The sequence below is a fragment of the Etheostoma spectabile genome, chromosome 1 (genome assembly GCF_008692095.1).
Source record: "Etheostoma spectabile isolate EspeVRDwgs_2016 chromosome 1, UIUC_Espe_1.0, whole genome shotgun sequence".
NCBI lineage: Eukaryota > Metazoa > Chordata > Actinopteri > Perciformes > Percidae > Etheostoma > Etheostoma spectabile.
In genome coordinates, this window is record NC_045733.1 from 9,766,599 (window position 1) to 9,791,266 (window position 24,668).

The window sequence follows — 24,668 nt, forward strand, 5'->3', positions numbered from 1 at the left end:
TCCACAGCATGCCGTCTACGCCATGCGTTGTTGTTGATGTGTTCTCTCTCTCTCTCTTTACGTCACTCCTTTTATTAGTAGCTTGTAATGAGTAGCAACCTCGTGAAAAGCCGACATTTACAAAGGAGTGAGTTCAGGGATAATAAGCTATGTGAAAATCCAAAAGTCCAGCACCTGTTGTCTGTATGGTACATGAAAAAGTACATATTTTTCTTGGAAAATAATTATTGCAATTCTAATTTTATCTGATCATGCCATCTTGTGTCTTTGAGACAGAAATGTATTCACACAAACTGCAAAGAAAATAAGTTTTTTTTTTCCTTTGGCCACTGCCTCTACAAGCAAGATGACAGATTACATGCGTAGTCAGACCAAATTAGAATCAACTATTTTTGCCAAGAAAAGACTTTTGAATGTGTCAGAAGTTTGGTGGTACAATATTGACAAGTGACACTGTCAACACAGAAATGTGCCTATTTTCTTAACCTCTAAAGTCATAAAGCTGCAGGTTAAATAATCAAATCAGTATCTTCCCTCATTAATTAAACCCACGGTGTGCCAGATTATCATGTATGTATGGCATTCAGTGACCTTTAACACTTTGATGAGCATCTTTATTGTGTGTGAGAAAAACACTTTACTTGATGTTTTCTATATATGACACTGTCATGAACACATGAACCCTAACCATAACTATAACTTGTCATGACAAAACCGAATGACACTTAAATGACACTTGAATGACACTAAAAGAAGCGTTATGTTATAAAGGTTTATGACTTGTTTATAATGTTTCATGACACGTTCATGACAGTGTCATGTTACTCTTATGTAGATACCTTCAAATAAAGTGTAGGATGTGTTCAAATTTGGGGCTATTGCCTACTTGCAGATGCACTCACAGGTTGCAATAACGCGTCACCCATGCGGCTGATTTCCATAAATTATGATAAAAAAATAATTTATACAACAAGCATGACACTTTTCTTACAAACAGTCTAGAAAGTTTGGGATACTGGCAAAGAGTCAGGCAAATATCACCTATTACTCATGTCACTTTGTACATTTGGGGCTTCACTTGAAAGCACAGTGCTTCGTCACTGCATAACAATCAGATGGCTGAGTGTTGGCAGTGCAACTGATGGAATTTTACTGAAAACAGATTTCATCTTTAAACGTACAGATATTCCTGATCTAAAAGTATCCTTCCTGGCTTTTAAAGCTCTGGTCGCTTCTCTCAGTGTAATCACGCTTCTGAATGACGTGGATTAACTTTTTTCTGTTATATCTGACCGGGAAAAAACGCAGCACAGAATTTGACAATGTAAGTATATGTATGTGAGTGTATGGTCCAGCAACAACAACAACAAAAGCGGAGGGGGTTGGGGGGTTATTTTTGAGCAGCAACAAGTTCCCACAAGAACTTGACAGGCAAACACGGGCGCTATTAATGTGATTTTTTTGTTTTGTAAAAGCAACCTGTCCGTGCATCGTCTCTGTTTGAAAAATCTAAATGACCAGTTGTGCGTATGAGTAATATATGGCCCTTCGCCAAATGGGGAGTTAACAGTCTAGCCTATAACACAAACACGTGAATATGGATATGGCTCAGAAGTTTTATGTGTCTGTTATTGTTGCTCGATGCAGATTTAAATATTTGAAGCAGTGAACGAGCGATCAGTCAGGAATGGTATCCCCATAAACTTGGATTGCCGTCGCTTATTTCAATCACGTAAGACCCCTAATTGCGTTGTCCGGGCGAGGGTGTTACGTACATCTGTACAGGCTTTTCTGACAACCCAGGCTTGTTGATATTTGTCTTTACTGTAGAGGCACCAAGGTGTTGCCTAAGAGAGTTTAAGCACGCCGACATTGCAAAGGGTTATTAGATTCATAAGTCAGCGAAGTGGTGGGCGATCTACTGAGCACAGCAGAAGTTCTCATATGATGACTTCAAACAAGACACATTACCTACCAGCATCTTTTGGAGTGAGTGGATATTAAGACACTTCTATCTCCAGGACAGCGTAGGGGAAAATGGTAAGTAGCAATGGAAACACACAGCATATAAAGGATGATTACCAGTAAATAGTCGTACTTGTTATTTAGTCTTGCAACGCATTGCTGGAAGGATTGGACTCAGTGGCCACTTGAGAAACTCAGCATCGAGACCCATGTCTGATGAGGCTGATGTTGACAAAGCTTGTGTGAAAAAAAGATTGTGTGGCATTTCTTCGGCTCAGGGTATGCCGGTACAGTGACAGAGGTAAGGAAATGTTACATTGTGTCTGCGCGCAATGTGTGGATGTGATGTAGGCTGGAGACTCGAGTCTTGGAGGGCTGTGTGTGTTGGCAGTGAGGGTTTTATATTTCATGCATCTATGTATGTTCTTTTTGTGTGGTGCCCGTGTTTAAAAAAAAAAAAAAGCAACATGTGCCACTTACCTGTGACACTTGCCATAAGCATGACATTAAGAACAATAGGGCTGATTATCAGCGTTGCCAGTTGTCATTTGGCGTGAGAGTGGAGTCTTTTTTTCGAGGCGACAGTACACTGAATTGAACCGGCGTTTGTGATATAGGTGCTGTTATCTGGAAGGAAATGTCCGACCAACATGTGATGAAATATTAACAGGACTGGTTTGGCAAGGGGGGGCGGGGGGGGGGGGGGCAATACACGTGACAAGACGCGGGGAAGCAGCAGAGTAAAAAAAAACTGTTTAAAGTGGGCACTCAAACAAAAGTATATAGATATTCCTTCGGCCCCATAGTTACCCTGGCTGTGTTATGCTTTCAGCACGTTGGACAGAGGCACCGGAGTCGTGCATGGACTAAACCGCCGTGTGGACGCCAACTCTCTTTCTCTCTTTCCCCAGCCCCCTTTGCTAAACCTGGGATTGTTTTTTCAACTTTTGGTAAGCTTATTCTGAGGGAGCCTGTGGTCTGTATCGGAAAATAAACGGGATACTAAAGAGAGGAGGGGGAAAGCACGTTTTAAAACATTTAAAAAGAGAGAGAGCAAAGCGCTTGCCATTGAAAGAGCTTGTGCTTTAAGGTGTGTTTTTTTTGCAGAGCATTGTGAAAGTTTAAAGTTCAGGTCATCTGGTCTTTTGTACACCACATTCTCGGTACCTATTAAGCCCCCCCACACTGCGTTAAACTTTGGGACATGCAAGTCTTGGTCGCGGAGATCTAACCACGCACACAGTGGTTGTCAGCCCTTGTAAAGGTAAGAGCACAATCCATTGTTTTCATGTCATTTCTCTTTTGTTCTTGTCGTCTTTACGGGCTTCTTCTGGCTTTTTCTCAAATCAAGTTCGGCTTTAAAACTACAGCATGCAGGCTTCACATTGGCAGGGTGTTAATTGTGGGTACCAGTGACCGAAATAACTCCGAAATGAAATCCGATCCAAGTGACCGATAATTCATAGACTATCTCTTCTTTTTGTTCTAAAATCAAAGTTTTATTTAAAGAAGATTGGTGCGTTTACATTCATACTGGCTTTAAGTCATGTGAAGCGTTTGAATTGATACTCGTTTTCGTGCTTGGAATTGTAAGAACAGAGCTTTTTGTAGCGGTATTTTCTTTCTTTTTTTGGAGTTTCCGAACACTGTCTGCTGCAACATAATTTGCGTAATCGTTGCGTTGTGCCTAATCATGCTCCCAATATGGGACTTAAGACGCTGCAGTGATCCTTCCAGCCTGTACGAACTGGAGTACTGATGCTGGTGCATATCATAAAATTGTCAGCAAAATATCTATCTATCTATCTATCTATCTATCTATCTATCTATCTATCTATCTATCTATCTATCTATCTATCTATCTATCTATCTATCTATCTATCTGTGCTTATTTTTCTTGTTTGGTCTGCAGCATTCATGTTTTGTCTTGATGTCAAACCCTCTGGATTTTGTTATCGACCAAAAATAGCCCTACTCTTTACCCCTCCTTCCCTCCCTCCCTCCCTCTATCGGCCCCCCCTCCCGTCATCGCCATCAAATCACTTGTGTTTTTACTACGACCGCTCCACGGTTTCATTCATAAGGTGCTTTTCACTTCACCTGCTACCCTACCCCCCTCTTTTGTCCATACACGGCTCTCCGTCGTCCTGTCAAACGCAGGCTACGAATGAATAATGGAGAATAAAAATGATGAATTAATTCTTAATCGCTTTGACTCGTGTCATTTGCCGGGTTTGCCAAAGCGAGTCTCCTTTACAGTATACAAATTGTTCCATTATTTCCTGTGTAAAATTACAATAAAGATGGGCGTGGTCAAAGTGCATCCACTAACAGATGTTATGGCTGAATGTGATGGAGAGAGATAAGATGGCTTGATATGCAATTGTTCGGGAGGCGTCGATTTTTGTTCCTCCTTTTTTATTTCAAATTAAAGCATGCGTAAAATCTATGAAAGTGAAGCCGAAGATTTAGATAATCATCACAAAAAACTACTCCGGGATTTTATTCCACTGCTCTCCTGAAGGACTTGTAGCCTAAAAATTCGTCTCGCACCGATGCAGAAGCGGTGGAAATTGTCAATTTCCTATCTCTCTCTCTCTCTCTCTCTCTCTCTCTCTCTCTCTCTCTTTCTCTCTCTCTCTCTCTCGTCTTCTTTTTTCTTCTGGTCAAAGATTTAAGATTTCTGATCCAAGACGAAGCAGTTGCATGGCAAAACAACTGCACGAGAAGAGAAAAGCCCCAGCGCCCACTTGCAGTCATGATCAAGACTCCTCTTGCAAGGCTGTATTTTTAAATAAATACTCCGAAACGAATGTATCCAGTAAATCCATAATTGCATTTGAATTATGTGACTTCTCCGCTGGCGTTTTCGGTCATTTATTACCCACCAATGTAATGCGCGCATATCGGTTTCTGTATATTATATGACAGTTAAACCAAAATAGATCATGTTACTTATTAGGCTGCCCGACATTCATAAAAATTCTCCTTTAATAAAGGCTGCGGAAACTATAATAGTTACGTTTCCGGCTCATCAATACCACAAAAGCGTTTATTGCACAAATGAGGATCAATCATTAAATTATCTGACAAAGGGAAAATTGTGATACTTTAAAGAAATGTTTGGCCTTTTATTCCCAGTAGGCGCAAGAGAGTAAGATTATTTTATTGCAGCATCTTTTTCGGGCGTGTTTTGTTTATAATTATCATCTATTTCGCAGAATACCTATTTTCTGGCCATGTAGCAGTATTTTTAATATTCTATTTTTTTTCTACTGAGACGTGGGATTATGGTGTGGGCGTGGGCGTGTTGGGTGGAGGAGGAGGGATGAGCGGAGGCGGGTTAGGAGGGGTCTGTGGGGTGGCACGACACACTTTGTATGTATGAAGGTTTTTTTATAGCACTTTTCTGCAATGTACGTCAGCGGATCAGTCCATAAATGGTGCTGCGTGTGTTTGTGTGCGGGCGTGCGCCTGCGTGCGCTCGCCACTGTGTGCGTGCGTCTCCGCGTGTGTTATCTTTACCGAGAATCTCCCCTCTCTCTCTCCCTCTCTCTCTCTCAGCACTCTCAGCTCTGCAGAGTTGGGGTGGGCGTCAATAACAAACCTGATGGTAGGTTTCATTGCAAAAATCAGATGAAATTCTTTCGGTAGGCCTATTTATTTAACGAAAAAAATAAATGCATTCTGCAGAAATAAGGATTAACACTAATATTTTACTAGATTGTTTCATAGTATGTTTGTTGCTTTTTCATGTAACTGTTGGCCTTTGTGTGTCGTTTTTTTTTTTCCCGTTGCGATCAATTCCTGCACTCAGGGGGCTAACGGGATTTGGCGAAATCTGTTTTTTCAATTGAGGACGTTCAATTTTCTTTGAATGTAAATAATAGGTGTGTCTCTTTAATAAAACTCGTTTTCGGAGTGTGCATGCCACACTTTTCCACACCGCTTTCATTCATGAAATGTAAGACATTGTAATTGTCTATATATACAATGTGATTGTCTATTTATTCAAGATGATGTCTGATATCTAAATTATAAATAGGCTATTGATTATTTCGGGCTATAGATGGCGGAAATCTCGACTCACGGCTAAGCGGGCGTCACTAGATATTCAGAGCGAAAAAATTAATCTCGATCATTATGGAAATGTAGGCTATATCGCCCTCCGCCGCTGCCGCCGCCGTCACTGCTGCTAATGCTTTAGTCACCACCATCATCAGCTTCATCACCAACACCTTCATCCAATTAACAGGCTTGTTTAAACAAGTTCTGGCAGGAGGCAAAGCCTTGAACCTTCATTCCGAATCTTTAATTATCAGATATTCGTCACAGTGGCGTGATTGGGATTTTACTGGGATGGAGTCCACGATAAGTTATTAATACACAGTGGATGTAGTTATTCAGACTGTACAGACATATTATCCGTCGGACCACTGCGGGTCTACAATGATGTTGTTGATGCTGTGTGTGTGTATGTGTGTGTGTGTGTGTGTGTGTGTGTGTGTGTGTGTGTGTGTGTTTGTGTGTGCGTGCGTCTGTGTGTGCGCGCGCGCGTGTAAGAGTCAGTATGTGCGTGTGTGAGAGTCAGTGTGTGCGCGCGCGCGCGTGAGGAAATGTTCGTTCATGCCGGCAAACCATTCACGTGTGTCTTTCAGCATGTGAACATGCAGCACCTCACTGAATTCGACCAACTTCCCGAAATAATAAAACATATAGTTGTATTTCCTGTGTGTCAGGTAGACTAAAAGTGATATTTGGACTTTAAATATAGGTTGATCTGTGCATTTTTATTAGTAGAAATGTCCTTTACTGTTCCTTATTTGGTTTGAAAAAAAAGAAGATATATCTGTATTTGCATTATTGTGGCAGGATATGTCCTATTAAACCAAGCAGAAGGCATACTCAAGCCATTGATATAGTTCTCTAACAGCGTTATGTTTGTAGCAAAGAAAACAATGCCTGCTTTCTGAGTTTTCATAACAAATGTTTCAGCATTTCAAAGTCATTTTGTGGCATGATTGGTGGGTTTTCATTCAGTAGTGAGCCATGTAAAGGTTATTGATGCTGTGGTGATATTGGATTGGGGGGAGGAAGAGGAGGGAGGGAGGGAGAGGGAGGGAGGAGGGAGGCATAAACTAAGGAAAGAGACAGACAGACAGAGACAGAGAGAGGCTTAATAGGCTATGGAGTGATTTGCAGTCAGTGCCACTATAGAAATAATGTATCATCTGTATGAGGATGTGGAAGGAGTAATGTATATGAAGACGGGTCCTCTGTGTCTGCCTGAAGATTACAATAAAGGTTATTGTCATCACAGGAGAGATAACATGAACTCTTCACTCCAGCATGTGATTATAAAAGGCCTGTATAGGGTTTATCTGTTTACCAGTCTGGAGTTTTCTCAACTGTTTTCCAGCTCCCTCTCGTCTCGTTTGACGTCATCCAACCTTATACAAAATGTTTTCTCACTGGACGTGTTTGCTTCTTGAAGGAGAAATGCAATTTCGCTTTGATCAAAAATACCCTCATCGCCTTTCTTTATCCCCAGTGAAAATGTCATTTTGTCCACATCACACTGTTTCTCTGTGGCCCAAGGAGGCATAATTCTACTCGTTAAGTGATGCTTTCGGCAGTGCGGACCTGTCAGCAACGTGCTGCATTTGGCAAGAGAAGCCTTGAAAGGTTATACAAGTGTGTCGTGTTGTCAGCTCCTGTGGTTGTTTCTTCTTTCTGCTGCACACACAGGCGAAAGGTTGTGAGCGGCAGAGATGTGAGGAGAGACTTACCCAACTGTTACTGTGAATCCCATGTGTTTTGGCCATGAATGGGGTGATTAAAACCTGCAGAAATGTGCCCAATAACATGGTTTCTTTTAAACTCCTCACACAGTGTGAATAATTGACAAATCTTAAACCTAAATAATTAGTTTGCGTCCGCTCTGATGAAATAGTGGTTTAGCAGTTTTCAGCAAGACCCCTGGCCTCATGACAGGCCACTGCTGTCATGCTTACGTTTGGCCCCTCAATTGGATGAGTCAGAAACATCCTTAACACAACTCTTTCCTGCTCCCAGCTATTAGACATTTTATTCATTTCATTCAGAAATTCAGTCCTCACACGCAAGCCAAAAGACTTCTCTTGAAACGCCACCTTCAGTTGTGTTGTATTAGCAGAAATGAGAGAGACCAATGTTTTTGTTTTTGCTCTTCTAATGAGATGCCCAGTGATTTATTTATGAATTACTTGTTTGGAACAGCCCTGTTGTGCAGTGTGCATTTTTTGGTGTGCTTTTTGGAGTCATGTCGCTCAGTGATTGCTGATGCAACTCTTTGCCATCCAGAGTTTGCCCTCACCTCCTGTGAGCCTTCAGGGAGGGCTATATCTATCTTGGCATGTCCCCGGGTGTGTTGGAGGTGGGAGTGACTCATTAAGCAGGTGTGAGCATCCACTCCCATACTGCTACATGCCAAACAAGAGCGCTCCAGCTCATAAGCTCGTGCAGGGAAGAATCATGATGGTAATATAGCAAACACATCACAATAAATCTTTGCACTGGACCAGGGCCAAGTCACAAGGATAACGAGCTGCTATTTCCCCATTATGCTCACTTTTGTATTCATCAGAGGTGGAGTTTCCAAACGTTCATCACCCATTGAAAGGTTGTGGCTCCGCTGACATTTTTATTTGAATTGTGCATTATAAAGCATATGAATTGTTCCCAGTTTGTTCCTGATGAGGGGTAACAGAGTCTCAAGAAGCAAAGCAGTTTCTTTCTGGAAGTGAGCTCTATAATTTAAACGCGTTTGTTTAGCTGACATTTGGAAATAATAACCTGTGAAAGCTGGTTACTACACTGCAGAGCACTTGCAGGGGAGTCATCCATCTGTTGTGGAGATGGCTCACTTTAAAAGCAAGGAGAAGCAGAATTGTTTTCAGTAAGTTCACATCTTTGTTAGCCTCCAGTGCCTGTTGCCATCCAAATGCTTTAACACCACTTGCATTTTACAGTTCACAAATTCTTCAAGCTGATCTTCATGGGTTTATTTATAATAGAAATGACTCAGGATTACACATTATATAGAGAACATCTTCTTGGGCTATATCAAGGATGTAGGATGCATTTGATGCCTAAAATAGATTAAAAGATGGAGGAGAGAACCTTGCACAAATAGCCTACATAGGCCCACTTTACACCCAAATACCTTCTTTCTTAAAGCATATTTAAAAAAAAAAAAAAGTACAAAGCCTCCTCACTATCTGCAGGCGAGAACAAGAAATGCTTATTTTTAATTCTCTGAATATCTAATTTTACACAAATAGGCCATCTCTAAATGTCACGCAGTGGATCACGACTCGATGGAGACGCGCTGTTACGCAAAACCTTCAAAAAGAAATGCCACCTCTTTGGCCTCAGTGAGCGAAATGCGGAAGAGGAGAGGCTTCGTTCGTGCTTTATATATTGCCAGACATTATGGTATGGATGCAGGCTGCACGGTATGCGGACAAACAAAAGCACATAATGCACGCTGAAAGCGCATTAATAGTTCCGCCTCGGGGCTGTTTAAACAGGAGTTTGGCGGCGACCAGTCAGCCAGCGGCAGGTCACATGTTGCAGCGTCATTGTGTAGTAAAGTTACTGTAGTTGCAAAGAGGCTCCTCATTTCAGCTCCAGAGGTCTCTCATCCCGTGCTGCTGCTGCTGCTGCTGCGTTTCAGCATGCGACAACTTCAGTTTCAGACGATCTCCGAAGGAACCGTGCAGCCATGGGAGTACATTACCTCACCCATGCAATTTCCACCATCAATAATTTAATCTATTTGCTCCAAAGCTGAATAGAATATCCCGAAGCTTGTCGGTACAGAGAGGAAAATATCGCTTAAGTAAATTACTCAGGGAGTTGTCCAAAACTTCCCAGATGACACCACTGTCCTGGTGTTGAATGGTCTGTTTTACGACTGGGCAGCAAAAGGTAGGCTATATGTGTATGTTTGTTTTTTTGATAAGTTGTTTTAAGCACTTGGGCTTGTTTAATTGCGGCTTGAGAAAAGACAGAAGTGTGTGTGTGTGTGTGTGTGTGTGTGTGTGTGTGTGTGTGTGTGTGTGTGTGTGTGTGTGGTGTGTGTTGTGTGTGTGTGTGTGTGTGTGTGTGTAGTGTGTTAGGGGGGTAGAGGTAGTAGGGGAGGAGGTGGTCTAAAAGTAGCTCGATCAAGTCCGGTTATCCTGCGAACAGACGAGAGGGGATATGTGTAACCTTATACTCTCGTTCATTAATAAAAAACGGAGTTATTATGTTGATTGGGTTTCCAGAGGAGAGCACTAGCTCAGCAGATGTTGCCTAATCTCGAGAGATAAAAGGCTGTTGTTTCATTATTAGAGCAGGCTGAGCAAATGTGGCTTATATTATTAGGCTGTCTCGTAAGTAACAAAGTGGAAATTCTTCATCTTTTGAACATTTACGGTAACCTTCTGCTTATAAATAACTCAATAAACTCTTTGTTCAGGGTGTCTATATGGTAATCTCGGACCCTCCTGCGCCGTGAACACACACAAATAAGAACCCCAGACCAGTTTTTCTATGGTTGTTTTGGAGAGAAGGGGGGGACTTTGATGAACTCATTAAGACTTTATAGGAAACCCGAAACCTAACGCCCAGCTACGTCGGCCAACATGCACGGTTGGATCTACTTCTTGGTGTTGTGTGCTAACTTCAAATTACTGGCAAGAATGATTAAAATAAAGCCTCATTTATAGAGTGGTGGAAAGCTGGCTCATTTTTGACAGCTTCGAGAGAAAATATCTGGATTATAGCAGTACACACGGGCTGGTTATGTGATGGTTTAATGATGAATTAATGATGTACTTTCCGAAAAATGCACACGAGCCAAATGTATTGTCAGAGCTGGGACTAAATCCCATATACCGGTAAGTGAAGTTTATAGCGTAGGCTATTTCCAATAACCCATAACCAAAATTGTCTGTGTCCTGGAAAAAGATGATGTTCTTTCTGTCTTTCTTTCTTTCTTTCTTTCTTTCTTTCAATCTATCTATCTATCTATCTATCTATCTATCTATCTATCTATCTATCTATCTATCTATCTATCTATCTATCTATCCATCTATCGTGTGTTACAGGAGGAAGGGAAAGAGATGGGAGGAAGGTGTGTGGAGGGAGAGGAGAAGGAGCTCTTATTATTTCACGGTCTCATGCGCCATCTAGTGTACAAGCCTGGAACTGCAGCGCTGTTATATTGGAGTTATAAGTCTGTTGATTATTTTAGTGGTCTTGTTTCAGAGTTGGTTCATGTGTTAAAATTAACTCTTTTTTTTGTTAAGATTATAATTGGGAATTTTAGACCAGCTACATTAACACTGATAAACTAGAGTTTGCACATTTTAGGATGAGTATGTACCCTCAGTTATGATTTTACCATACTGTTTGTGTTGCTACTGTAGTCCTTCAATTGTCCACCGTTGCACACAATGTGAGAGAGTAACGACTCATTTGGATAGCACAGATCACTCAGCACATACTGAATGCTGGGCTGTCTGTGGCCGGGGTTGGCGTGGAGGCCAGGTATAATCCCTTAGTGATGCTCATCTATTACTAAACGTGCTCTGAAACTGTGTCAGATTGAAAACAGATCTCAAGGAAGCAAGCTCCCACATGTGTCAGCCATTACTGCAGACAACTCTAATTAGCTTTTCATAAGTGCTGCATTGTGGCACACAAGGGGTCCTCGGGTAGAATAGTTGATATCATGCGCTGCACGTTTTTCTTCTGAACATTTGGCATTGTGTGCCGTACATGTTGAACGTGACAAAACACGTTGCTAGGTAAATAGCTCTAACCCGACACTGTTCTTGAGGAATTCAACAAAGACGCTTGCCCACAAGGGAGCAGTGGAAGAGGCAGAGAACAAATGTTGCTATAAGTCATACATTTATATTCAAATGTAGTGGGCACATTTCCCTCTTTCATCTCTCCTGTTTGATGTTTATTTTCCCTTCTAACGGTTCCTAAGATATCATGTATGCTGTTCTTGAAGATTAAGCCATAAAGTGTGTTGACATGTGCAGAGAGGCTGGTGAACATTACTGAATGTGTAGTAATACCAGCCGTGCTAGTCCTTTCATGCTTTAGAGACACTTTTCAGCATCTGTCAAAGGAGGCATTTATCACTTTAATCCCCACCTGGCACAAAGAATAAATGTGAGGGTAAGTTACATTTCCCCACTATGCAGCCGTGCTCTCAAAGCAGATGAACAGGTGGTCATCTAGAGACCTCAAAGCCAAACTGTAGACAGAGTCCACACACTCACCTGCTCCTATTGTTTGCGGTGTTTCATGCTCTAGGTGCGTTGTCTTGAATAAAGGCGTGTTTGCAGCGGTTATTGCAGTCATTATCTTCCTGTTATCTCTATTTACAATTTTGGTCAAAAGAACTGTCATAGTTGGACAGCCATGACACTTAGTTTATTATGTGATACAGCTGGGTTGGTGAAATCTATCTGGATTTCATTTTGAAATGATTTTTTTAAAACAACAATGCAAGACACAAGAAAGACAAAAGCGATATGAGATAAAAAGAAATGGCACTGTGCCCAATCACATCTCTGTGTAAGATATTCAATTTATTACCAAACCTGTCGTCACAAAGCTAGAGCCAAAAAAAAGTACATTTTATTCCAAACATTCCTCTATATGTTCCTCCCTCACTTTATTATTCATGCTCATTGTGTTAACCCGCAAGCCGCTTTTTTTTTATTAACTGTGAAATCCAGCAGTGCACATAAAATCTTCCTTCACTGGATGTATAAAACAAGAGCAAACCAATCAGTTGTCACATTTAACCTCAAGTAGATATAAGCCAGAGATTCTCCGCCAGTCCCACAGCAATTAAATGATTCATTGGCTTTATCGCATTTTAACAGGATGTTGATTGAGAGCACAAGCCATATTGATTGTCCTGATGGAAACAGGAAATCACAGAGATAGAAATAAAATCATTTGTTGTTCCCGGTGTGAGGGTACCCGGGGGAACGGCATGCAATTGCACACTGTTGAGTGGCATTACCCCCAGCAACCTCCTCCCCACCATTCTCTCCCCTATGGAGACCTGGAAGAGACGTCATCTGTGGTTGTTATGCTGCGAAATGACGCTGGCACTCTCTCCACCCCCTGCTACTGCAACATTACCCCTGTGGTCTGTTACGGAAGATGCAGCACTCTTCGTCTGCACCATTTCCAGCATGAAGTTTGACGCCTAACAGTAATCAGCCCTCTGCCTTCATTTCCGTCATATGGAAGTGGAACCATTTGAGCGTGATGCTGATAATAATATCAGCCTAAATGCATCCTACACATAAAGCTCGTGACTGGCCTCGATCCCGTAAACCTACATTATTTCTGTGCTGGGAAGCCTCACAGACAATTCTTGTTATTGGAACCAAAACTGTAACAATATTCAAGGGTTAATAAGCATGATAAATAGGATTTATTCACAGTATTTAATGACAAATTGATAATTAGCTCCTTATTCTTGGCTTTCCCTTAATGTTGTTTTAATTGGTGAGAGGAAAAATACCCCCCCCCATCTCCCTGCAAACACATACAAGCCAGCCCCTCCCCATGCCCTCCCTCTAACACACACACTCACACACACTCTGGAGGTGCACGTCACTGAGCTCGGGGAATGAGTGGCTCATTAAGAAGAAGGATGTGATATTCTGAATAGAGACTGTGAGACTCCCAGCACATCTATTTATAGACGAGATATCTCTATGGCAGTCACCGTGGTGTTGGTTAATTACAGCTACAGCCCCTGATACCAATTAGGAATGAAACAAATGCTTTAAGGTGGGGTTTTTGCTCCTCCCTTACGGTAAATGTCCTCGTGTCCGTCCTGAGTGGAGGCAGGAGTGTGGTTGCTCGCCGTGTTTTCCTGTATCAAGTTGGGACATGCAGAGTGCAGTCAAAGCCTCGGTCAGGCTATTTTTAAATTGAGCCCCTGTGGAAAGCAAGATCTAGATTTTCTTTTCATTATGGTTGCTTTTATGTCGTGGGCTGCTGGATGTCCACCAATACATTGATTTTCTGTGAATCATAGAGCTTCTCAAAGGTAAGGGATGCATTTGTGATCAGGCGATCTATGTACAGTAATTCTGCTACACCTGGCTCTTTCCCCCCCCCCTCCTCTTACAGTGCTTTGCTTATCTTGTGAGTTGCTTGAGATTGGTACTTTACAGTGCAGGGAGGATCTTTCATTTGGTTTCCTCATGACATCCTGTCAGTTCATCCTGCAGTGCTCTTGCCATCCACCTGCCCAAAACAAACAGTGTCCCTCAACAAACTCCCTTACATGACTGTAATGTTTAGTATTAGACCAGTATTACAGCAGAGATCACTCATTCAAAAAAGATGAATAATACTGCAGCAGAGTTGTTTGTCAGAGCTGACACAAATGCAACATTGGTCAGTAAGTGCTGTCCATGTTGGAAGTTCCCAGAGTGTTCATAATGGTGATTTTGTTAGCGGGGTAACGTCATAGTCAAAAGATAATACATGGGTTCTTCAAACAAACAAAACAAACAAAACCATATCCTTATGTCAACACAGAGTCTTTCCAAATTGTGTGGTAGTTCCCAATTGACTATCACGTGCATCCATTATTTGCCTGTTGTCAATTTTCTTACTGTTGTATATTATTAAATCTAACAATTCGGGAAACTACTTGCTCCAATGAATAAACAGATTAAGTGTAGCAAAATCCACCATGTCTTTTATAAAGTTTACAAAATAAGGGGGAGGTCTGAGCTTTCAAAACTGACAAGACAACACAATGATTCAGCCAGGGAGGGATGAGTGACAGGTTTGGCTATTATAAAATTACACATCTTTGCACGCTCTAGAAACACGCTGTAAAGTTTAACAAACCAGTAAAAAAAAGCTCATAAATAATAATAACAACCCTGTAAGAATGTAGTGACATCTATTAATGTGACCCTATCTTTTGTAATGGGCAATCTCTTTGAAGCCCAGAACAGCTTTTGTGCACAACTGCCAACAAATTAAAAATCTAAGCCAGATCTCACATAGGAACAAAGTCATTATAGTTTGCAAACAATTTGAAAACACAGATGACACAGCGCCAATATCAGTTTAATAAAAACATTTTGTGATTATTCCAAAGCTACTGGCTCTCTTTTTCGGCTTGCAAATAAAGAGTAGAGGGTGTAAATCAGAAGAAAGGTTTACATGGTACATTATGATCAAGAATAAGCTAACTTCATTGAAAATGCTCTTTGTCTTATAGTCTTGTTCTCTCTCCTCCCCCCCCCCCCCCTCCCCTCTCTGTTTCCTGTCTTTCTCTTCCCCTCTAGTTCCACCAGGTTAGAAGAGTGATGACCATCCTGTTCCTTACTATGGTTATTTCATACTTCAGTTGCATGAGAGCTGCGCCCCTGAGAGACGCCCCGGGCATGCGGGGCCATCGGACGGAAGGCTACTTGGGCGCCGCTGCGGCCGCACGAGGCCATGGGACTCCACAGAGTGGTGGTGGGCCAGGCCAGCGTGGGGAACTGCCCTCACTCACAGACACGTTTGAGCAGGTGATAGAGGAGCTGCTGGAGGTGGAGGGAGAGGCAGCACAGCTGGGACAGGGGGCTGATAAGAGCCAGGGAGGTGGGGGCCCGTCCTCTGTGGTTACCACAGAGACCAAGGATGTCGACCTGTACGACTCGCGGGTGATGATCAGCAACCAAGTGCCTTTGGAGCCACCGTTGCTCTTTCTTCTGGAGGAATACAAAAACTATCTGGATGCCGCTAACATGTCCATGAGGGTGCGGCGACACTCCGATCCCTCGCGGCGCGGAGAGCTCAGTGTGTGTGACAGTATTAGCCAGTGGGTGACAGCTGTGGATAAAAAGACGGCAATAGACATGTCTGGGCAGACAGTTACCGTCATGGAAAAGGTCCCTGTTCCCAATGGCCAACTGAAGCAATACTTTTATGAGACCAAATGCAACCCCATGGGGTACACAAAGGAGGGCTGCAGAGGAATAGACAAGCGGCATTATAATTCCCAATGCAGGACAACCCAGTCCTACGTGCGAGCACTTACCATGGATAGCAAAAAGAAGATTGCCTGGCGGTTTATAAGGATAGACACTTCATGTGTATGCACATTGACCATTAAAAGAGGGAGATAGTGTATAAAATGTATAGATTTTATTGAAGAGTTTAAAAAAGAGAATAAAGAGAAAATATCTATTTGTATATATACATAACAGGGTAAATTATTCCGTCAAATGAAAATTTTATGGACTGCATGTAAAAAAAGATGAAGTTTATACAGTAAAAGTGATACTACAGTCTATTTATTGAACATATTCATGACCTTGTAAACAATTAAAAAAAATCTGATCAGTCATTTGCGCCCAGTTTAAATTACTATATCACATCCCTCAAGACATTGTGATTTGTTTACGTTGCCAAGAATTAGAAAAATGAAGGGAAAAAACAGGCAAGGAATGAGAGAGGACAGTTCCATCTTCAAAAGCTTGCATGCTGCTTCAATTGTGAATTGAGAAATTCTCCACTTACAAAAAAAGGATATGATGCTGACCAAAAAACATTCCGTTTACATATTCAGCAGAAAACAATTTTCCTCTCAAGTAATTTATCTGTTTACTGTTCTAAACTTCTCAAGGTAATGTTGGACTTACATACTATGTCAAGGTGCTGTTGTCAAAGCTTTGCTGTTTATTTTTTTATCCCCACCAGAGGACAAGCATATATCTCTTTTATATATATATATCTTGTATATATATATACACATTCATTGACATGTTTCTGGGTTAATATTATTCATTTTGTATGTTGTGAAGTTGTTTGCAATATTAAACTGAAATATTTGAAGAAATAAAAATGACTATAGGCAACTGAAAAACAAAATCAATGTCGATAAAGTTTCAATAGTGCACTTCCAGGCAGGATAAACTTTATTATACAGACAGACAGCCAGGCAGGCAGGCAGGCAGGCAGGCAGGCAGGGAGAAAATGAGGCAAACACACACACACACACACACCACACAGTGCCCGCGCACAAACGCTGCCAAAGTATGACCAAATTAAAATCATGAATGATCAGGATGCTCAATACATTTACAGGACGCAAGAAAATATTATATCTTCAATACCAAAGTCACACATTGGGTAATATTTAGTGACAGCAATAGTGAGAATGACTCTTGCTATGGGTGGAAAGAATATATATTTTGCAGCTCTTCTTGCCTTCTACCAGCACATCACAGGAACACAAACTTGCTGTATGTCGTTTGATATTTTTTTGTTTATACATAGTTTTTCAGTGTTTTACTTAGTTGTCACTCCAGCTGCAAATAATAGTAATATTGCACAATTACTAGAACTTAACATAAAAAATGTAGCCTATTACAAGTAGATTTTGACAATGATGGATTTATCCACATATACATTTGTGTACATTAAAAATGCACATCCAACATTTTCTCATTAGTGCATGGTAATACCATATTTAAATAGTCTACAAAAGAATAATCATCACAGATTATATGCAGCTGTACATTTACTGTGATCAGAAAAAACAACTTGGTTTGGTATCTGACTTAAAAGACTAGTGCAGCTTCATATTAACATTCCCACCAGCGGAATATAACTCACAGCGAGCATTACCTAGTGAGAACCCCTTCCTTGCCAAGTCTAGACACCGCAGTTTAAGGTTGAACGTAGTATGATAACAATAACGTATTCAACTTTGTATCTTGATATCACAAAACACTTCAAGGGTTTCCCATAATATGACAAAGTTTATAAAAAGAAGACACTCAATCATGTAGGCCTACTTCATTATCATCAACCTAAAGGTAAGTGGGACCTCTGAAGAGAACCGGAGCAAGCATTTTGAGATTTGGAAAACCAACTTTTCTCATGAACTGAGGAAAAGATGTTCCACTTTCTTGAATCCTCCAGAGGAGGCTGATGAAGATGCTGTGAGTTACTTTTCTTTTACAGAAGCTTAGAACTGATAGAGAGTCTTCACCTCATCTCTGAGATAGATGACAAGCATGCAGTAGTGTCTATCAAATTATCTTTTGTCATGAAATTTCTAATAAAAGGTGCAGAAGATTATTGTCATGCCTGCACAGTAATAATTACCTAAATTATTATTTCATCCTCAAGAAGACAGACAATTTCTCTGGCTTGCTCTTCAAAGAAAATCCACATTAAAAAAGAATTGGAATGATTTAATTTAATTTAATTCAAACAACATGTCTGAATGTTAACACATTCTCAGCATGCAGGACAGTGAATCACACCTTTTTCCATGCATTTTAGACAAGGTATTCCCATGTATCATGAGTAGGGGCCCTTGGGCTATTTTTTATATTTCTTTGACTAAGCTTAAGTAATGACCAGTTATCTTTGAGTCAGAATGAAGCCCATATTGTCCTTTTATCATTATTATGCATGTGAATAGATCTCACAGTATGATGTAGTACTTATTTGATCCAGAGCTGTGGCTAAAGTTTAAAGAAAAAAAAACAGCAGAAAAAAAAACACAAAAACAATGAGCCTATGTGTAAAAAAGGGCAATAAATGCTGCTGCTCCACTAAATGAGGGTCCTACATTTAGGTGTGATGTGCCTCTGGTCACACCCCAACTGGTGATGTCAAAGCAGGTGTATTTCATCAGCTGTCAAAGGCGAAAGTGTCATCACCAACCAGGGTGTGGTCAGAGGTGAATCATGCTTGAAAGTTTCAGCCCACAGGGAGCAGTGCAGCAGTTTTTTTTGTTTTTTTTTGCAGACTTCTCATGATGGGCTGCAGTCAACCAGTAGAGGACAGCAGAAAGACCATTCCTCCCAAGTGTCAGCAAAAAGCCAAAGAAGCTTCTGCTTGTCACCAATACAAAAAATGTAACATCCCTTGAGCTCTGAGCATCCATTTAGAGTTGCAGCACTGCTGTTAAATGAATGATGCACTAGCAAACAGATGAATGCTGAATGTGTGTCGTTAAATCGTGGTAGAGAATCTCTGACACAAGGCACCAAAAGATGACCCCTCTCCATGTTCCATGTCAACATTACCCAGAACTTACAAAATACACGCATATTGCTAAAGTCAAACCTGAATCGCTGTAGTATCCAACATTTAGAGTGGGAATTGACTCCAGAAACGAAATATGCACCAAGGCACCAGAGGTGTAAGAAGGAAGGATCCTCAAGAATAGAAATGACTTCCATCCACTACACTGCTCTACAATAAGTCATGGATGATTTTGTGATACTTATTGATATGTGTGATGTATTACACTTTCGATATGTGCATAAGGTATTACATTTTTGTATTACTTTTTTTGTGATTAAATATCAATTGTCTTTTAGGCGCAATATATTCAGACTATATGGACGAATGCAATGTCCAAACAAGCAAACAGCAAGGAAAAAAACAAAAAAACACACAAAAAATTCTTAAAAATAGTGACACGAGGGCAATCCCAAAACAAATGTAAACATGTCCCTGCAACATTAAAAGAACAAAAAGTACAGTTATAAGAAGTAACTGGACGCATTGTATAACGTCTATAAGTCGTATCATAAGCCTGCACAAAGTATGACACACATACTTAATTACGTACACATATTTAATCACGTATGTATAAAAAAAGACTGAATAACATTAGTTATGGAAGAGGCCTTCAGTGTTTGCTCAATAGTATCCAGGAATAACAACATGACTGTTTCGGTGGGTTATGCACGTTACGAGGGTTACATGAACGCACCATGACACATAGCCGGCTAACTTGGGTAATCTGATTTATCGTCTCGGTTAAGCGCACGTAGCTAACGTTAGCCAGGATTACCATATTTAGTTTTCTATCTCTAGCGTTTAATATCCATCTGACGTCAAATAGCCACCCATTTCAAGAATGGCATCGCTTGGGGAGCCCGTGCGGTTGGAAAGAGGTAACGTTAATTGGCTAGCTAGCGTTAGCTTAATGAAATTTGTTGTGATCAATGGAGATGTTAAACTAGCTTAGCTAGCGTTAGCCAAATAGAGCTGTTGAGAGTTTTTGTCAGAATATTTTGCGGTTTAGTTGACAAACGTTGCGTTAATGATTTTTTGCTGATAGCAAGACATCTTTAGGGCTTTGACTAACCGTGTAACGTTATATTCTAGGCAATAACGAAAGTAACGCATCATTGTTTTACTTGGCTAGCTAACTAGCTAGCTAAGTAGCTATTAGTGACAACAGACAGTGGTAAGCTGAGCTATCTTGTTTGTTAAAAGCTCAACGTAGGTAGCTATGGAATTGAGGTTTCAGACACTTTGTTGCACCATCTTGATCATCACAAGCAGCGAGGATGAACAGGAGGAAACATTTAATTACATTACAGACTATTTGTCAAGCTCAGTCTTCCTTCAACAAAATGCTAACATTAGTTTCTGTTGGGTCTGCTAATACACAAGCCCCCTACACATAATGTTAACTTAGCTAGGCTAAAGGAAAGCACAAGTAAATAGATGTAAAACAATATCTTCACAAATGTTAAAAGTAAGGTAATGATCTAGCTAATTAGAATCAGCTACAAGTATTAATATTTTGCTTCCATAACGTTAGCGATGGCATTTGAATATATGTGTGTGTTGTGTGTGTGTGTGTGTGTGTCTTGACAGATATAAACCGTGCTGTTGAACTGCTTGATAAACTCCAGAGGACAGGAGAAGTTCCTCCCCAGAAGCTGCAGGCGCTGCAGAGGGTCTTACAGAGTGAATTCTGTAACGCTGTCAGAGAAGTGAGACACTTTGTCTTTGGTTTTCCTAAAACACTTAATTGTGTGAGATGGCTTTAGTTCACTGTCCCCCTTGATGACATAAGTGTTTAGAAACAGGGTTTGGTTAGATTATTTCAAAATGTGGACAGCTGTTGCCGGAATGTGACAAAATATTGTCCAACAATTTCTCTTCAGGTTTATGAACATGTGTATGAAACCGTGGACATCAACAGCAGTCCTGAGGTCAGGGCCAACGCCACAGCAAAGGTAGACCCAAGTCCACTGCCAATACAAAAACATATTTTTGTAATCTTAATTTTAGACTATTGGTTTCTTAAAGGCGCTTTGGTTGAACACTTTACATTGCGTGTTGTGTGCAGTAAATACAGTGTATTTGCATCACCACTTTGTTTATTTTGAAGGCTACTGTGGCAGCTTTTGCCGCAAGTGAGGGACACTCCCATCCACGTGTCGTGGAACTGCCCAAGACAGAAGAAGGCCTGGGTTTCAACATAATGGGTGGAAAGGAGCAAAACTCCCCTATATACATCTCGCGGATCATCCCAGGTGGCATTGCTGACCGACATGGAGGACTGAAGAGAGGCGACCAGCTTCTCTCTGTAAATGGGGTGGTACGTTCAATTCACAGAATCAAAACTTACTCCGGGATGTTAAATGTGAAGCTTTATTAGGAACACATACTTCAGTTGATGTTTTTGTAAAATTGGCTTTATTATCCACTAAGTGAAAAAACTAAACACTTGGCGATAGGGGTAGATGAACAATTTAAAACCTTTCAAATTCACTTCTACACTTCAAATCGGGTCAATTATATTTTTATAGCCCAATATCATAAATTACAATCAGGCAACAGAATGTTTTTAACATGATGATGATGATGATGATGATGTGATTTTCAACAGTCACATACTCTTGCACACTGAGTTAGCACAAAGCAGCTATCAGAAGAACTACATCTTAAAGGTACCCTGTGGAGTATTTCAGTATTGTTATGGAGCAATGTTTTTAAAAGTTGATCCTCGATATGTCAGTAGTCACACTCGAGCATTCCACCATGCATGTAGGTAGCTTCCTGAGTCCTGCTGATGATTAAATGCTATTCCACTGGTCAACAGTTGGTGGTTGTAAGAACTGTAGCCAATAAATGTGGCAGTACACAAACAAAGGCAACAGAGAGGACTGCTAGCACGCAAATATGGATGTAAACATTGTAGATGTCAAAGTCTTCTGAAAATTGGCTCTTAGAATGTTTTATGAGGAAGGAAAATGCACTAAACACATTTATTAGGCTTCAAGGATACACACGTGTTACAAAAAACTATGAATGTAAACTTTTTTTTTTGTTTAAAAAAAAACCAAAAAAACACCAAAGTTTAAGGCTTATTTGACAGATGTGTTTAGTTAGTTTAGAATTCCAGGATCAGCCTAAGACAGTCATCCAATTGATTTTGTTTATTTATTTGTTCTCTCATTAGAATTTCCAAATTAAAAATTGTTATATGCCATATAACAATTTTTAACTTACCAACTTGCCAGTTTTAACTTACCATATAATATATGGTGAGTTGAAACTGGCAGTCAAACCTTATGTTGGAATTATGTTCACTCCAATACCTATAAAGCACTAATGTTATTTTTTCTTCCATAGGTTACAATATACCTTGTTCAATATCAAGTGCCCACACAATATGGCTTTTTAGATTTAAAACCTAAAAAAAATAGACTTTGCTACTTAAACCTCTTTGTGATAAAATCTTACACGACATTTCTGTGTCTTTTTCAGAGTGTGGAAGGTGAGCACCACGAGAAAGCTGTGGAACTCCTCAAAGCAGCGCAGGGCACAGTGAAGCTGGTTGTAAGGTACACGCCCAAAGTCCTAGAGGAAATGGAGTCACGTTTTGAGAAAATGAGGTCGGCGAAGCGCCGGCAACAGAACAACTACCCCCAGTAGGATTTTTTTAGTTTTGGTGCTCTGCTCCCATGTCCTCCTATAGCCTTCTGGCTATTTGTTCTGGTCTCTTTCTTATTTTCCTGTCCCAAAAAAGCTTCACAAACACAAAAATTTAGTTTTAGTTTCTTCTCACACATACTGTTCATTGTGCTTCTACCCGTTTCTGTAGCATTTTTAATATTCACCATTGTTACACTGGACGCTACAACTCTAGACAAACACTATAATGATCATGATTGTCAGTGTAGGTGGTTGCTCACACGTGTGCATTATTTTTGAATTGACAATTTGACTGCAACTTTGAGTGCTTTTGAGACCAACTACACAATTCCTTTGTCTGGAAAGGTAGTGTTTTCAATTTTATCACAGCAGCCAAGTGCCTCAGGGCAAACAGTTATCTCATGTACTGTTTTCACCATTATATTTTCCTTTTTAATGGTTTAAAAGTCAAGTACTGTTAATTAAATGCTTGTTGCAGGAATTACTGCTTTGCATCTGTTATTGTCAAATTGGATGTAAATACATGGTAGACCTATGTGAAACCCTTTTTAATTGTGCAAACTTAAAGGTGCAGTTTTATTTTAGCTACCACTCCACAGGCTTGTGTGCAGAAGGGAAGCTTTAGAGGAGTTGACAGTTTTAATTAGTTAAAGGGATATTTCACTGCTGAAAAGACAGAGAAAAGCCAGAAAATGTATTTTTGGCTCATGTGGCTGAAAGACGACTCCCAGAATGCACTTGCTTCGCTTCCCTACTAGTCCACTTCCAAGCCACGCCCACCAAAAACAGACATAATAGACAGTCAAGTCAAATCAAATGTGTTTTATTGTTATTTCAATCATATACTGTACACAAAATGTTTCACTGTGGCTCAAGTGGTGATTCACATTCACAGGCTCCGTAAAGTTCATCTAACACATTGGTAACGTTAGGGCTTGGTGTTAACACTGAGTACAGACACCGCCGGTAATTTGCTTGAAATGTAGAATGGTCGTTTAACAGTCACAAACTCCACCAGCGGTGAGCAGTCAGTTGGATACGAGCACCCCATTTCTGCACCTGTCCGTGTAAACACAGCCCACCTCCACGAGTCTTACCCGGCAACAGAGCAGCCTGGTAGCTGGATAGTCCGGTAACTGTTGTTCAGCCATGCTTTCACAAAAACACAGCAGTCTCTGAACTCACGTTGGGAGTTTGGTTGAAGTTGGATGTAGTCCAGTTTGTTGTCTAATGAGCGGACATTTGCAAGTAGGCTGAGGTGCTGGTCTCCGTAGCAGGCAAAGTTTGTGTAGTGTGTGTTGAGTATTCTGTCTGTAAAAGTTTCCTGCATATTTTCCAATCTGTACCTATGTATCCCTATGGTACACGTGTGCGGTAGTTTGAATGCACATAATTGTAAGTTTTCTGCTGAAAAGACAACCCCTGTTAGCGACGCCTAGTTTCAAGATGGCTGACACTCAACTCTCACCGGCTAGTGACAGTCCAAACCCCTATGGTTAGGTTGAACACCCGCAAAACTAGCTGGCTGTAGTCCATAGCCTCTGGGTAAAAGTGCCTCCGTGATGCTAAATGACCGTTTTTGCGTCATCAGAGGCTTTTTTCCAGACTTACAATACAGAGATTTCTCGTCTCAGGGGGACATGAGGGAGGGAAGCACGGTCATTCAAAAATTCTACTGGGTTTCTACTGATACAAAGCTTAATGCAAATCGGTGAAGTATCCCTTTTTAAAAAGAGATGGTTGTATGTTAGATAATAAGGGAGGCTTACCTTTTTTTTAAAGTTTTTTTTTTTTTTTAATGTCATACCACACTATAAAAAACTCAGCAGGTACTGTAAGTGAAGTAATGGGGTCTCAGCAACTTTTGAACTAAATTCCTTCCTCCACAGAGACTTGCATTTCTACTTTTATCA

At 40.7% G+C, this 24,668-nt stretch overlaps 2 protein-coding genes across 8 annotated transcripts; both read left to right on the forward strand.

The window, feature by feature from the left end:
- The first annotated feature begins 1,129 nt into the window (after positions 1 to 1,129).
- bdnf (brain-derived neurotrophic factor) lies at positions 1,130 to 16,828 on the forward strand. 7 transcript variants are annotated; one of them, XM_032509793.1, is made up of 2 exons: positions 1,130 to 1,324; positions 15,348 to 16,828. In XM_032509793.1, exons 1-2 carry the CDS (start codon positions 1,259 to 1,261, stop codon positions 16,173 to 16,175), a joined length of 894 nt encoding a protein of 297 aa, XP_032365684.1. In that variant the 5' UTR covers positions 1,130 to 1,258; the 3' UTR covers positions 16,176 to 16,828. The 7 variants fall into 7 exon arrangements, with proteins under 7 accessions (XP_032365684.1, XP_032365704.1, XP_032365768.1 ...); XM_032509813.1 differs by lacking the exon at positions 1,130 to 1,324 and adding an exon at positions 1,673 to 2,040; XM_032509877.1 differs by lacking the exon at positions 1,130 to 1,324 and adding an exon at positions 2,052 to 2,266.
- A 2,898-nt stretch (positions 16,829 to 19,726) lies between these two features.
- Positions 19,727 to 23,921, forward strand: lin7c (lin-7 homolog C (C. elegans)). The gene is made up of 5 exons (XM_032509995.1): positions 19,727 to 19,973; positions 20,686 to 20,804; positions 20,979 to 21,050; positions 21,206 to 21,415; positions 22,588 to 23,921. The coding sequence occupies exons 1-5, from the start codon at positions 19,937 to 19,939 to the stop codon at positions 22,753 to 22,755; spliced, it is 606 nt and encodes a 201-aa protein (XP_032365886.1). The 5' UTR covers positions 19,727 to 19,936; the 3' UTR covers positions 22,756 to 23,921.
- Positions 23,922 to 24,668: the final 747 nt, after the last annotated feature.

Coding starts and splice junctions, on each gene's coding strand:
- lin7c (XM_032509995.1), top strand. CDS start 19,937: ATGGCATCGCTTGGGGAGCCCGTGCGGTTGGAAAGAG. Junction 20,805..20,978: donor TCTGTAACGCTGTCAGAGAA/GTGAGACACTTT, acceptor ATTTCTCTTCAG/GTTTATGAACATGTGTATGA. Junction 21,416..22,587: donor TTCTCTCTGTAAATGGGGTG/GTACGTTCAATT, acceptor TGTCTTTTTCAG/AGTGTGGAAGGTGAGCACCA.
- bdnf (XM_032509793.1), top strand. CDS start 1,259: ATGACGTGGATTAACTTTTTTCTGTTATATCTGACCGGGAAAAAACGC. Junction 1,325..15,347: donor GCAGCACAGAATTTGACAAT/GTAAGTATATGT, acceptor CTTCCCCTCTAG/TTCCACCAGGTTAGAAGAGT.